Source organism: Dromaius novaehollandiae, chromosome 4 (assembly GCF_036370855.1).
Source record: "Dromaius novaehollandiae isolate bDroNov1 chromosome 4, bDroNov1.hap1, whole genome shotgun sequence".
NCBI classification, from domain to species: Eukaryota; Metazoa; Chordata; class Aves; order Casuariiformes; family Dromaiidae; genus Dromaius; species Dromaius novaehollandiae.
Window position 1 is genome coordinate 9342934 of NC_088101.1, and position 14883 is coordinate 9357816.

General features: G+C 46.1%; 1 protein-coding gene across 1 annotated transcript; it reads left to right on the top strand.

Annotated features, from left to right (window-relative positions):
- The first annotated feature begins 9860 nt into the window (after positions 1 to 9860).
- Positions 9861 to 14627, top strand: SPP1 (secreted phosphoprotein 1). The gene is made up of 7 exons (XM_026102805.2): positions 9861 to 10030; positions 11315 to 11381; positions 11482 to 11532; positions 12570 to 12671; positions 12817 to 12861; positions 13097 to 13348; positions 13838 to 14627. Exons 2-7 carry the CDS (start codon positions 11328 to 11330, stop codon positions 14249 to 14251), a joined length of 918 nt encoding a protein of 305 aa, XP_025958590.2. The 5' UTR covers positions 9861 to 10030; positions 11315 to 11327; the 3' UTR covers positions 14252 to 14627.
- Positions 14628 to 14883: the final 256 nt, after the last annotated feature.

Genomic DNA, 14883 nt, shown 5'->3' on the forward strand with positions numbered 1-14883 from the left:
CAGTAAGATTCAGTCTGCTGCTCTGCTTTGTGCAGGAGGCCAAAGTAGAAGATGGTCCTTTTTTGGTTTTAAAATACATAAATTCTCACCATCTGGTGCATATCATCTATGCGCTGCAGTAATTTATTCTTCTGGTCCGTCCGCACTAAAAGTTCAGCCCTGGAAGAGCCTCGAGCTTTCCAGGAAAGATGTCCTGGGTCCTGACTTGGACCCTCTGGGTAGCCTGGGCAGCCGCTCCCACACGTAACGCAACTGCCCAGCTTTTCTTTCCCCCCCAGTTAATTGCTGTGGGTAGGTGGGAGAGGAAAGCAAACCAGCCCAAAACAGTGGGAGCAGACAGGCTAATTGTCAGCAGGCCTCAGCGTGGCAGAACAGGAGCAACCCTGCTGCCTTCAGCTGCAATTCGCAGTGTCTGCACAGCCCACATAAAAAAGAAAAGAAAAAAATCCCCTCTTTGCCTGCCTCCAACAGGCAATCTGAGCATACGTGCGAATGTATCTTTTTTCCACTTAAGCCTATGGGGAGGACTTCCAGTTAGAGGAAGCCGACAGCCAGAGAATTACTTCGCCAGGTTTATTTTTATTTTTTTCTATTCCGCCTCTGTGCTCTTGGCTCTCATGATGGGAAGTCAGTGTGTTAAGAGAAACACTAGTATAATTGCAAGTTAAGGGTGAGATTTTAGTACCTTACAGACATCTATACCTTGTTGGATGCGTGGGCAGTATTTAGCCAGGAGCTGATAAACAATAGGGAAATTATTGTACGGACCCTTACAGTCGCTCCTTTTTTCTTAAACCTATTTATTTAATAGTCCTTACCTGATGGTTGAATGATCACCAAGGAAAAATTTGTGGCCGTACAGCAGTGTGGGCGGATAATGCATGCAAGATCAGGCCCATACAGAGCCATAATGAATATTAATTATGCTGAAAATGATTTAAGGCACATGCTATAACATCAGGGTGGGAAGGGCAGGAATGGTAGGTATTAAGTTAAATGAAAGGCTACTACAAAAAAACTCACTGTGGTAGTTTTTATTTCTTAATATTTTGATGCTACTGGTTTTTACAGAGTTATAGTTACCTTGTGGTGGAGAACCTACATCGTTCCTACCGTCTTAGGACCCCAGAGAAGCCAGTGAGCATACCTTTAGAAAAGGGCGACCTCACTGTAAAGCAGCAGAAAAACGTACGTGTTCCCTGCATGCTTTCGGAGTTATGCCCCAGCAACGAAACTCATAGCACTGACCAAAATCGTCGGTGTGAGTTTTCCCTGGACAGACCACCTCCTCTTACACTTGCTCCCGACACTCGGGTCTGCACTTCCTCTTATATGAATCCGTGTGAAATGGGGCTGCCGCTGCTTTACGCCCTGCCACCAGAGCAGAGACCTAGCAAAGAGGCAGGTTAAGCAAATCAATGGATCTCAAGGATTTGAAGGTTTACTTAAAAATGTCCACTGTCTCAGCCTGGCTTTTTTGCCTGGGGTGGAGGCAAGGGAGATATCCAAGTCTCTGAATATTTGCTGAACTTCTAAATTTTAAACCAGCGAAACTCTAATCAGCTAGTGCACGGAGGCAAATGCTGAGGTGTCTCTCCAAATCTGAGCCTGTGCTGGGGAAGTTTGCTTCCTTTTTGCAAATGGCAAACGCAGAAGAACCTGCTTTCCACAACTCACTAATTTGAGCACCTTTACTAGGCACACACAGACTTGTAGCCACCTCTGATGTTACTTTTGCTGTAGCCACAACACTTTTTTTCTTTGTTTAGCACATCTGGGAACCTGGGCGGTGAATTAATAGGTAGCTGCCGGAGCTATTCCTGCTGTGCAGGAGCACCAAGCGTCAGGGATGCTGGCAGCGGTGCAGTCCTGCAGCGCGCAGGTGAGCCGGCCTCAGCGCGTCGGTGCGAGCGCGGGACGCGTCGCTCCTCGGAAGCGGTCTAGCCGTGGGCGAGCGCAGCGTGAGAGGGCCTCCCCCGCTGTACCAGGTGCCGGAGTTTCTGCAGTGCTTTCTTCTGCTATCAGAGGGCATGAGAAATGCAATTCAGCGAGCCGCTCTCCCGGGGGCGAGGGCACCGAGCTATCGGTCTCGAATCGGCTGTGCGAGACGTGCTATTTCAAGCCCGCCTCAGCCCCTGTCTCTCCCCCCTGCCGCTGCCCTGCTGTCTGAGGTGAGACCAGCACAGCTCTAAAAAAAAGTTACGCTTCCCCATTTTGTCTAATCAATTGCTTAGATGCGAATTAGGCTGTGTTTCAACATCGGTTATTTTGGGTATATAACAGATCAAGTTTCTCCATACAGAACGGATGTTGCTTCCCAAAATTGCTTGTCATCCTCTATGTTCACATTTTCCATGGGTGAGGAGAAGTCATTTGACTGCTCTGTGATAAACAAGACTCGGTGAGCAAACAGCATTTCTGGCTTGTTATTTATTGACCAGTAATGTTCTTCCTAATGCAAAGATCGCTGATGTTTCCTGCTTCTCAGGAGTGAGCTGCCCTGTCAGCTGCCCCTTCTTACTGTTTGCTTCAGAGCTTGGTGATCAGTCAAGTTTCTTGGACTTTTTCCTCTAGTTAATGTATAGCTACAGTTTGCTTCCTGCTTTGCATCCATACACCAACCACAGTTTGCCATTTGTTCTGCCAAATTTATAGCTACATGCTCAACCAATAATCTTTCTAGGTAGCCAGTATGAATTATATGCAAAATGTTATTTCCTAAATCTGGATGTGATTATCTCATAACTGGGCATATCTAAAAAAACCGCTCCTCTGAAGAGCGCTGCTAAGCAGGAAAGAAGAACACGGACTTCCTGAAAGCGTACATGCTGCTGAGCTTGCACACGTAGCAGGCTGTATATATTACCCAATATTACCCATGATCTGAACTATTCAACTTATACTATTATTTTTAAAGGTATGTACTTAGGAAAATTAATGTTTCTTTTCGTTTGCTGGGTGTTAATACCGTCACTCAGGTGTGAGGCGCTATTTCTAATCTGCTCCCAAAAAAAAATCATCAGTTTTTAAAAATGCAACCATTTAACACGACTTTACACAAAACACAAGGAGAATTGCCAGGTCTGAGTGATGGTCTCTACGGGGACATTGCTTGTTGTATCTGAGGTCATTACCCTGATACTAACTGAAATGAAATATACTGAGGTCCAGGAGTTGTCCTGGTTTTCCAGCTGGAATCAGTGTGTTCCATGGCAGGAGCAAAGTTTGGTTCCTGCGCAGTGTCAGCCTGGACATGCTTCAGGGAGAAACAGTCTCCTCGCCTCTGAGCTGAGGAAAACTGCGGAGAATCTTGCCGTGACTCAGTCAGGGTGGCAGAGGCCTTGACCCTAGCCCGATGGTTTCTGGTTCCCCTGCAAAATCAGGCCAGCTCCTCAGCCAAATTACTTCCTGCCAAAATCCAGATTTCCCTTCATCAGGCCCACAAATGGGTTTTTCCTCCCACCCCATCGGCACAGCCTCCCCACCCGGGTATACAGTGCCCAGGAGAGATGTTTGCTTTCACACTGACTCACTTCTCCATCTGTCCACCTCAGCCCACAGCAGGCCTAGACCTAGAGTCATGAAAACTGTTCACAGAAAAACCTGAAACCACGCAAAATTCAAATGGCTTCTGGTGTGTAGCCCAGCCTGGGTCTGAGGTCAGGTTCACTGACAGGGTCACAACCCATCCTGGCAGTCCTGCACCACTTGTAAAGCTCATGCTTTCCCTTCCCCAGGACTTTCTGAGAAAGAAAAACCAGAGGAGCCTGCAGGCAAGAGGTCTTGTGTGCAGATAACCACAGATAGGCATGCTGTGCTCCTGCAGTCCGTTGCGTAATGCCCAGCACCTCTCCAAATTACCTGGTCTATGCTGGCCCATGCCAGGAGAGGCTCAGAAAGCGTGTCTCTGACAAGGTTTGCACTGGGGGTTTGGAGAAACCCTTCGCAGGCTTGCTTCTCCTCGAGCTCTGAGGTTTGTTGTTGCCTGTGGAAACGTGGCTCCGTCTTAACGTGGTACGTGTGGAGTGCGAAATCAAGGCTGCCGTGCTATAAGGGTTACAGGAGGGCAGTCGGGGCTCCTTTTGGTTATGCACAGAAGCAGTGCGCTGGTGACCGTGGAGGAAGACTTGGCCCATCATCTTCCCCATCCAGCTCTTCTCTGCAGAGCTGTGTTGTAATCTCTTCTCCTCCTTGAATTTCTGGCAGTGAGAGGGTGGTCTTCGTGCTTTGCCAGAAGAGCCTAGCGCACGTGAGAGTGGACGGGTGCTGGCTGTGCAGAATTGTTCCTATGGTGCTGTGCTAAAAGTCCCTGTGCTAGGTGGAACAGGCATCTTGTGACTTTCCAATGGTTTCACAACACAAAGCAAGAAGATGCTGTTCTTTCCATACCCATTCTGCCTTTTCAGAAGTTTCCATGAGTGTCTTGTCTTGCTGGAAAGAGAAAATTTTGCAGTAAGGATAGAAAATAGGGAAATGAGATGGCAGCAGAGAGAGAAAAAGGGAAATAACTTGCCACAAAGTTTTTGCAGTATGTGTCCAAAGGGAATTTTCTGTGAAGTTACCTACTACAACTAAATCTCCCTTCAGTATTCAGACCACGAGGCCTGAGCCAGCAGGGAGATAGTTACCTTGTTATGAATATATAGAAGGTTTAAGTGCACACATCCTGCAGGTTTTCCTTCATCCTGTAGCATTATTTCCGCAGCAGTGTTGAGGCTTTAGGGTCAATGCCTCATGAGACCTGATGTAGCTCAGCTCCTGTTGGGATGCCGTAAGGTTTCATCTTCCAGTTCTCAAACAGTTGCCTTTAAGGGTTATGCATGTCACAAAATGGCACATTCGTGGAAAAAATGGTGTACCCCATATGTACTTTCAGTGGTTGTATTTGTTCCTAATAGTAGTTCAGACTATTTCATGTATGTAAGATTTCCCAGTTGAAACAAATGTAATTCTTTTTTTCTGTCATTTCATAGCTGAAAGATAGCAACAGCACGTGCACTGGAGTATGTTGTGTTTGGTTCTTCACACGTATCTATGATGACCAGAAAATAATGAGATGTTTCTGTGCTGGTTTAATTCCTGCTGCTACTCTACTGACTTTGGTATTAAAGTACATGCGTTTCAACAGGAAAAAAGAACTGGAAAAATTGTTTTTTCTAGTTGGCTTTAAAAGTCAAGGGAGGAGAGTTCAACAGGGTTCCATTTTAGGAAACTACAGACAGCCGGACTGTATTTGTGCTGTAGTAAGGGCAGCCTCTCAGCTCTGTGAAAGTTGTGATCTGACTTTTGTTCGCAGCTTCTTGGATTTGTAGGCCACAGCTTCGTGGCAGCTTCTCAAATTTATTTTTTTCTTCAGTTGCCAAAGCTGTTTTGAAAAAGGCATTTGAATATATGAACAGACAGCGATTAGTCTTGGAAGTTGGAAGAAACAAGCAGGTGGGCTCTATTTATGCAGAGGGAGGCAATGACGGACCAAAAAGCTTTGCTCTCTGTCAGACTTTGGCCCTTTCTAATAAATTGGCTGCTTACATTTGGGTTGTGTCCCAGAAAGCCTGTATTCTGTCCCAGCTAATCACCTGTTACAACTCTGGGTCGGTGTTGTGCCTAGTCCTGCAACCCTCCCAGAATGGCTAAGACTGACTCTGGAAAAATATAATGATACTGCAGTCAGCTTCATTGCCTGAAAAAGCATTAAACAGAGCTCACCTTGCCAACTAGTTGTCTGATCTGCATTGCAGGACAAAAACAGCAGGAAGACTGGAGACTAGTAGACCCTTGTGTCATTCTGGAATTCATTTTTTTTTATCAAACAGATCTGCAACCAATTTCCCTCCTGCCCACTGAGTACTCCCCCAGACCTGGGCACGACTGTTTTTGTGGTCTCTGTAGTCTATTTAAAAAGAGGGAGGTATTTTGAGACTATCGACCAATGCATGTGAACTTTTCCCCGCTTTGGAGGCTTTAAGAGGGACATTCAAGGGCATTTGGGGATATACTATATCTGACTGAAATACTCAGTTTTCAGGCACTTTTCAGTAGCATTTCACGGTGGCAATACAAGAATGTTTTGGTTTTCATCTGTTTTTCATAGAAACCACTATTTACTACTAAGTCTACTTTTCTTTGGGACATTCTAGCTGCAGAGCAGTTGTTTGTAAGAGCAATGCCAAGTTGGGGTTTCTTGGGTTTTTTACTTGATAGCATTCTTAATGCTGCTGCAGAAATTCATCTCTCTCTCCCAGGCTTACTCCTTTCCATCTAGAAGATGCTGTTTCAGTCTCTCCCATAATGTTTCTTACTGAACAAATCTGAACAAAAGCCAACAGGATTTCATTCCTTATATTAGCTATGCACCGCATTATATTACCTGTGTGCATGTGTGCGATTCTAGTGCCGCTTCAGCCAGTCTAAGGCACGACACGTGCGTACTCCCACCTTCTCCCTTAGATCTGCACTGGTGATCAGCTCAATGAGCTGCTCCAGCTGAAAGCTCTGGGTTTTTTTTTGCCAAGGGTGATGGACCACCATGTACCATGTCAGCACCAGTCGGGGAGCACAGTCTGAAAAGGACGTGAGCGTTACGGTGCGCTCCAGTTTGGACACGTGCCTGCAGCGTGCTCTCCCTGCGAAGGAAGCAAACCACACCCTGGGCTACGTTCAGGGGCGCATAGACCTCAGATCAAGTGGGGTTAGTACTGCCCTTCGACTTAGGGCTGCCGAGGCCACACGGGGAGCAAGGCCATGCATGGTTTGGGGCCTCCACGTTCAAGAGGGGGTTGTTCAACAGCACAGCTGAGTGCCTAGAGCACACGGCCTGCGAGGGTTGAAGTTTAGTGTCTCTGGCTGAAAGAAGGCAAAGAGACGACCTCCTGGCAGCCTATGGCCCCTGGAAGGGGTTTACTGAGATGAGGGAGCCAGCCAATACAACAAGGAATAACTGCTGCAGATTGCACCTTTGCGGGTTCAAGTTGGTCATCAGGAAAAGCCTGGCGACCAGGAGAGCAGAGCAGCGCCCGAACGGGGCAGCGCAAGCCTTGTCCTCGGAGGCTTGGAAAGCTCAGCTAGACGCAGCCATGCTATGCTACGCCAGCCAGAGCAGGCAGCTGGTTTAGTGAACGTGAGCGTGCTTTAAAATGTTCAGACGAAAAGCATCTAAAGTCAAAAAGTGGGGCTAGAGTTGTTCTTGAACCCTATATGTAGTAAATAGAGGAGGTGTCAAGTGAGAAACACAGGCTCTCCCATACCCAGAGAGTTGACTTTGGTGGGGCTGAAGAAGGCGTACAGGATTAATATGAGAAAGAGCAACAGGACTCACTGTCCTGAGAGCCTGGACATCGCAGATCACTGCAGGTGGGATTTCCCACGCAGGCCAGAGATATTACCGGGCGCTGTGCTGGTGTCTCAGCTCAGGATTTTAGGTATGCATGGGAGGTTGCATGGGGAAGCACTGACAGCGCTTCTCTACAGCAGAAAACAGCAGTCTAACCAGGCGGTCCTAATGTAGCCCAAGTAGAACATCTCACCTACAGGTAACAAATTACCGCCTGCCATGGTCGTCTTCTGCACAGAACCTGACAGCTAGTTCTTGAAAGCCAAAATAATGTATCCTCCTACCTGTACAGATGCAAGTAAGCTGCTTCTGCTGCACCTCTGCCAGCCAAGCACTCTCTCCAGAATTAAGCATTTTAATGTGGGAAGTGAAAATGGTGAAAGTCCCCCCCCATTCTGCCCAGCTTGTTCCTTATCTCTGAGATGACAAGCACTACCTCCTGCCCAGGCAGAGGAATTTCTCAGCTAGACAGTGATTTACAGGGTGAATAACCACATAATGATAGGCATGAGACAAGTGCTAAATTTACTACAGTTCTGCATTGGCTGATCTTGCATAAAATGAAGCCATTTAGTCACTGTCACTTCACATCCTGCTTCTGGATTACTGCAAAATATCACTATTGTTCCTTAGTTCTTACGAAATCAACCATATAGCTTTGGCAGCAGTGCTCAGAAACGCTGCCATCTCCCGCTACTTTGGAAATACCAGTTGTTTACGAGAAGCAAGTCCCTGGTGGTCACACGATGTCTCTGCTGGAGACAGGTGTGCCAGATACTCCAAAACCATTTGCTTTGAAAAGCCACGGTTTTAATTTACTTGTACAGCAGGATATTTAACAAAGTTCAGGAAAACTGTATTTCTGATGGATCTGAGCTTCTCTGTCAGCATGACTGATTTCTGCTGCTTAAGTTGGTGAGGAAAAAACATTCACAAATCTTGAAATACTACGTATTTTACTAAGGCTAATAGTCTGATAGACAGTAACACACCATTTTGCATGTGGTATGCTCTGGAAGATCTCGCAGTTCTTGTTCTGGTCAAAGAACAGCTCTAGGGCACTTTTTGGTATAATGGTGTAGTTCAGTCTCATGTTTCTTGATTAATGGTTGGCACAGAAAGGAGGTTTTTACAGGCTCAAAATGGGATCCAGTGTACGTGTTCTCCCAATTTGCCTCCCGGATATTAGAATACTCTCAAAACAGGCTAAGTTAAACCTCCAGCTGTTGTTGATCTCGGCTCACAAACATAATTAGATAGCTCCATGTGATGCTGTGATGGGCAGTTACAGAACTAACTTGGTTATGTTTCTCATGGTGTTTCTAAATGGGCAACAGAAATGTTAGGTACAGAATTACTGGTTACCTGAGTTGCGACAACCAGGTGTCTATTGCATTGCTCCTAAGGACAAATACCAGTTCTGTCACAGTACTAAAATATTCACTGATAAACTACATAATTAAACATTAGCTGGGTATCAGAAATGAGGAGAAAGATACCAGGTTCAAAACAGTCATGAATATTTTGCCTTCTGAAAGTAGTAGCTGGAAGGTCTTTCTGTGTTTGAATGGCACATCTAATTCTTATTTTAAAGGAAGAGCAATGGGAAGAGGGTCTGTGAGTCTTGCAACACATTACAGACAAAGCAGAATCTATCCAAAACTATACATATCTAAGCAAGACATTGCTCGAATAGCTCTAGATGCCAGCAGCAAATGGGGGATGTCATCCCATGTCGTCCCTTGCTTCCCAGTGCTAGCCGTGTCACTTCTCATGTCAGAGCTGTGGCTGCTTTTCTCTTTTCTTAGTATTCAGAAGCTAGTCCCAGAAAAAGGTTCTGGAGCAGGCTTGGTGTGACAGGCAGCTGCAGCAGATGACTGGACTGAACCGAACCCCCTGAAAGAGGGAATGAAACCAGAAAGGACTCAGATGACATACCAACTGAATAGAAAAGAAGAGAGAGAAATTTAGATAATGGTGCAAAAACCTTTTTTAATTAGAGTGTCAGTGACTCTTGTATACCTCTCCCATCAAGTTTCTGGAAGCAGAATACCTACTGAGACACATCGATACTATTTTGACTCTGCATAGCTGGAAAAGGCAGAATGCCATAGTCTACACCCTGTCTTTGCAGCTCCCATCGAAACATGTACCCTGGAGATCAGCTCTACGTCTTTATGGAAGCATTAATACCTTTTTGGAGAGTTTTATGATCAGGTCTCCTCCTTCCTACAAGCTTTATGTATTCTTACCCCATACAGAACAGGCATCAAGAAGTTTCTGGGAAATTGGATCCTGCCTTTTCACAAAAGCAAGACAGATGTGCCCCGAAGTCCTCCTACACGATACCAAATGCTGTGTGCATGCAACAGACCTGATGGTTAATGATCTTGCACATAAGTAATGTTTTAACCATAGAGTAGCTTTTGTTTGCTTCAAAAGCCACAAAGCCAAAGAGGAAGTGTAGGAGAACGTGGGCAGTACGGTGGCAAGAAGCCTCATGACCTCATCCTTTTCCGCTACAGGGGGATTGGCAGCCGGTCGCTGCGACAGGGTTTAAATTCCCCGAGGCTGGAGATGTCAGGCAGTCCAGGGGACAAGGGGAGAAAGCCTGAGCGACTCGGAGGCGACTGGCTGGAGCTGTTGCTGGGAACGCTAACAGAGCTCCTGTCGCAACTGACTCTTCCAGCATCACAACAGGTAATTTTTCATTTTCTTACCTGACCTGTGCTATTATGTCCATAGCTTTAGCGGAGGAAGCCTTGGGCAGGAGAGCTTCCGAAACTGCTTTGCTGAACAAGGATGTTTAATGTTTCTCTGTGGAGAAAGATCTGCTTCTGGAGCAGCAAGGTTGCTTTAGAGATGCAAGGTACTGTACAGAATTGCAATTTAAAATCTCTGACTGCTGATAGATGTCGGAAGGAGGTTACTGAAATCCCTGCCACTGAAGCAAGTGATTTGCTTAGAAACTCAAAGCTGGTACTTGAGCTCAGAAAGTTTCTTCCCTCATGTAACCACTGCCTTGCAATATCCCAGTTTCTCCTGGCAGGCTTGCCGTTTGTGCCGCACACTACTGAATGGATGGGGCCAATTCTTCTTTATTTAGCTCTTGAAATTGCAATGCTTCTAATATAGTGTCCTGTTCCAGAGCCAGCCTTATATATGCATTCTAAATGTGTCTGTATCTTTCTCTCCTGCTGTGATTTACTTAGGTTTAGGTTTTAAATGCTTCTTGTTCAACACTGAATCAGCTTAATTTCTCAGGGATGTTTATCCTGGAGATTGGTCAATCAGCACCAAACTTGACTGTAGCTCAGCGCTGCCTGTATTTTATCAGGAGTCATTCGTTTAATAAATTGCTAAAACTGCAACGTGAGCAGATAAATTTCACTTCATATCTTGCTGAAAACACAGGTTGCTTTGTTCAAATTTCTGGAGAGAAAAAGAAGTCTATTAATAAAAGCAGTTTCTGTTTGTATAAATTGAAGTTACGTATAGCCACTGCAGTTAATAATTCTGAAAACTAGTTTTAAAATAAACAGAGAGTCCGAGCTGGGTTTGTTTTGGTCTCTCATTTTTGACAAAATGCTTTGATAAACCTCAGCCGGTCCTTTATCAGCACTTTGTTTTTCTGAAAGCTTTGTCTTTCACCAACTCAGATCAGCAGATAACAGAAGTAGTCTGTTCATCTTCTCAGCGGGGTGTTCTCAACACTGCTCAGCACTTTTCAGTATCTGGTTTTAAAATTCCTGTAGCTCTTGAGCTGAGCTGTCAAGCCCTTAAGAAGAACCTTGTATTCCTGCCCTCCAGTCAGATGTGAGGTGGTGATGGGGGGGGAGAGAGGAAAAAGATTGGCACAGGCAGCTTGAATCCTTATTAGAAAGTTCGTCTCAGCGCGGTGAAGTACAATAGGAGAAAGAAATAGCCTATGGCACGTTTGCGGTATGTTATTTTGTTGACTCTCAGTTCCAAAATACTTTCTAGGTAGAACATCACAATGAAGGTGGCAGTGCTTTGTCTGTGCCTTATCAGCATCGCCGGTGCATGGCCAGTGAGTAAATCATAGCTGTATATTAGCATTCGCTTACATATTTCCTTTGCATATTAGCAAGGAGTTATTACTGACAAACTCTTTTCTCTTTCCTTTCAAGGTGAGTAAATCCAAGCAGCATGCCATTTCTGCCAGCTCTGAAGAAAAATACGTAAGCTCCTTTTGTCTGTCTTTCCTATAGTCTAGTTATTTTCTTTAATAATGCCATTTTGATTTATGCTAATACACAGTGTGAGACATGTTTTATGATTGTAGCTGCTTGCAGAACATATCTTAACCTGGATATTACGAGCCAGTTTCTCAGCTAGACAAATTGGGTGGATTTCCACTGACTTCAGTGGACTATGTTAGTGCTATGTTAGGCAGCTTGGTATCTGGTCTTGTACCTTAATGAGATCCGTCTCTGGACGAGCACTGGAGACCATTTTTCTTTTTTAATGAAAAATATGTAAATGTGATCTCTCAGTTAAAAAAACCCAAAACTATAGTATAACATAGCTCTTATAACCCACATTCATTACTGTGGATCAGATAATAATAATTGATGTCAGAAGAGCATTTTGGTCCAATTTCCATTAATTTTTTGGAGCTGTGTGAATGCAGACATTAGAACCTTCTCTATCAAACTGCCACCTGTCCTTTTGAGTTAGCACAGAAATGAGCTAAGACTGTGCAAAGATCAAGAATACTGTCATATAAAGGATATTAGTCTTGCATACAGCTCTTTGATTTATACTCCATAGTAGGCTACTAGTAAAGTAAAGTTATTTATTTATTTACTCTGAGAATCAGCTATTGCATTTATCTTAGAGTCTCGATGATGTGGAGATAAAACATTGCTGGGAAGAGAACCTGAACGTTAACAGAAGCCATGATGCCTAGATCCAACTCCAAATTTCATCAAATTAAAATGAGCTGGAAAAACTGATCTGAAATTCTCCAGGCTCTGCCACCACCAGTCTGAGAGGCACATCTTCAGTATTATACCGCTTGGGTATAGGGTCAGTCTGGGAGCGTGGCTAGTTTTGAATTCTCTTCCTATTGCAATGAATAGTTGAAGACGCATCTCATACAAAAAGAGTGTATTGCAAATGCCACACCTGCACCAAAACAGATCCTGTGATGCATGCAGCTTTACCTGCTCTGTACGCTCCTTTGTGCATTAAGACCTCAGTTCTTCTTTTGAAGGACTCCAGGGGCCATCATTCACACAGACACGACCGCCACGTGAATTTTCAGCCTCGCGAGAGTCTGCTGCTTCCACGAGATGACCTGGCATCACCTCATCAGGTACCTGTGACTAGTTGGAAGACAAAGTAGAACATCCTTCAGTGCGGACTGGCAAATTATGATTAAGTCCTTAAACTGTCAACATCTTCTCTCAGCTTTATCGTATGTGCCTGTGTGCTAATAATGAGTTTTCTATTGCTTTCAGACTCTTTATTCTTCAGAAGAAAGAGCTGATGTCCTCGGACAAGCGGTAAGTGTTTTCAACAACAGCTAAATGAGTGCTGCGTGGCAGCCAGTGTGTAGCAGCAGTCATTCTCCTTCCTCAAATGCAGCTCTCGTGCTAACATTTCTCCCTAAATAAAACAAAGCCTCAGACAGGATGAGGCAAATCTAGAGCAATTCTTCCACTTAGATCTGCAACAGCGTGTGAGCACTGTACATCCTGTATATGCTCGCTTGCGTGATGCACACTAAATATTTTTCAGCGCTTGCCTGCCCTGTCAAGCAAGAGCCGTGAAGATCCAGATGACGATGTAGACGACGATGATTCCGACGACACAGATGAATCTGATGAAGTTGTCACGAACTTTCCCACCGATGCTCCCGTAACTGCACCCTTCCCTCCCTACCCTTTCACCCGGGGAGACAACTCAGGCAGAGGCGACAGCGTGGCATACAGAATTAAGGCAAAAGCCGCAGTGGTGAAGTCCAGCAAGCTCCAGAAAGCTGCAAGAAAGGTAAAGAGCACTGAGCAGCGGTGCCCAGGTTGTTGTAGAAGGATAGCGAAGTTCAGAATGGACAAGTGCTTTTGTGGGAATCGGCTGTGAAAGGGATTGGGAGGGGGGCAAGTTGGCAAAACTGAAGGAGTGCATTTCTGCTCTCTGCAGATACCCCAAATTGGTGAGGGCTATATGCATGCACTGACATGCAGAAGTGTAGCCTGCTACTGCAGGCTACGTGACAGTGTGAGTTGCGCTGCCATGATGTACTTGCACACGAAATCTGAGGCCAGTATCAAACTTGGGTTTGTGATCCTGTGAAAGGTTCATGCAGCTCCAGAAAAGTCCACAAGGCTTCAGAGCAGAGACACAACCCAGAGGCTTTGAGTATCCCTGGGACCCACGCAGGACAGCTTGCTTGGGTGTGGTGTTGCGATACCTGGTGACGGATCAGTTGCTCAGAAGTGACCACAGCTCTTTGGCTGTTTTCCCATTTGTCTAACGCAGCTGATCGTACACGATGCCACCGAGGAGGACGAGAGCGCCCTGGCCGCGGACAGCCACCAAGGGGGGCTCTCCCAGGAAGGCCTCGGCGCACGCCACCTCGCCGGGAAGTACGTCGACAGCAGGGAATGGGGACGCAAGAGCCTCGGGCAGGACAGCGACGAGGTTGTCCGCAAGCTGCCCGACTGGAGCGTGGAAAACGACAGCCGGCAGAAATTCGACAGCCTGGAGGCCCAGAGAGACAGCAGCGAGCGGGGGCTCAGAGGCCACGGCCCCCTGAGCAAGGAAAGCAGGGAGAGCCGGGCCCACATTTCAGCTCAGGTCACGACAGTCGACGATAACAGCAATCAAACCGTGGAGAGTGCCGAAGATGTTCGAGACCGTCGCGGCATTAAAAGCAACGAAGTCACCCTTTAAGGGGAAACGAATCTAATTTTTCTTTCTCTTTGTAATTTTCACTTGAGGGGGGAGTAGTTTCATTTCAGTAATTGTTTGTAAATGTAGAACACGTGGTGATTTTTTTTTTCCTCCAAGTTTGGGGCAGAAGTTAGGTGGTTTTATTACCCAGGCGGTCTCCTGTATGCGATGCTAGCTCTGCTTTCCATTACGCAAGTGCAAGCCCTCCTTACTGCATCTGTTACTGCTCTGTTTGAATGTGATAATGTACGTAGGAGCAAGACAAATGCTGTTTTACGCACAGAATGAATGTTATACCTCCTTGGGATACTGTACTCCATAATGCCAGTGTGTATTTTGCTGTAACGGAGTTTAAATAAAAGGACAAAATCCTGTACCCCTGGGCTGCGTGACTATATGCGGGGCGGCTGCTGAGGGGGAAGGAGCGGCGAAGAGCTTCCACCTTTTTCAAGTTAGGGAACAGTTACTCCCCGAGATGGATGAGGTGGTTGAAGCCCCCCTCAGGGGCTCCCTCTGCCGGCGGGGGGGGCGGGGAAGGGGCCCGCGCGCGCGCGCGCGGCACCAACGGTCGCGCCAACGGCCGCGCCAACGGTCGCGCCAACGGCCGCGCGGCGGCCATGTCGGGGCGGGCG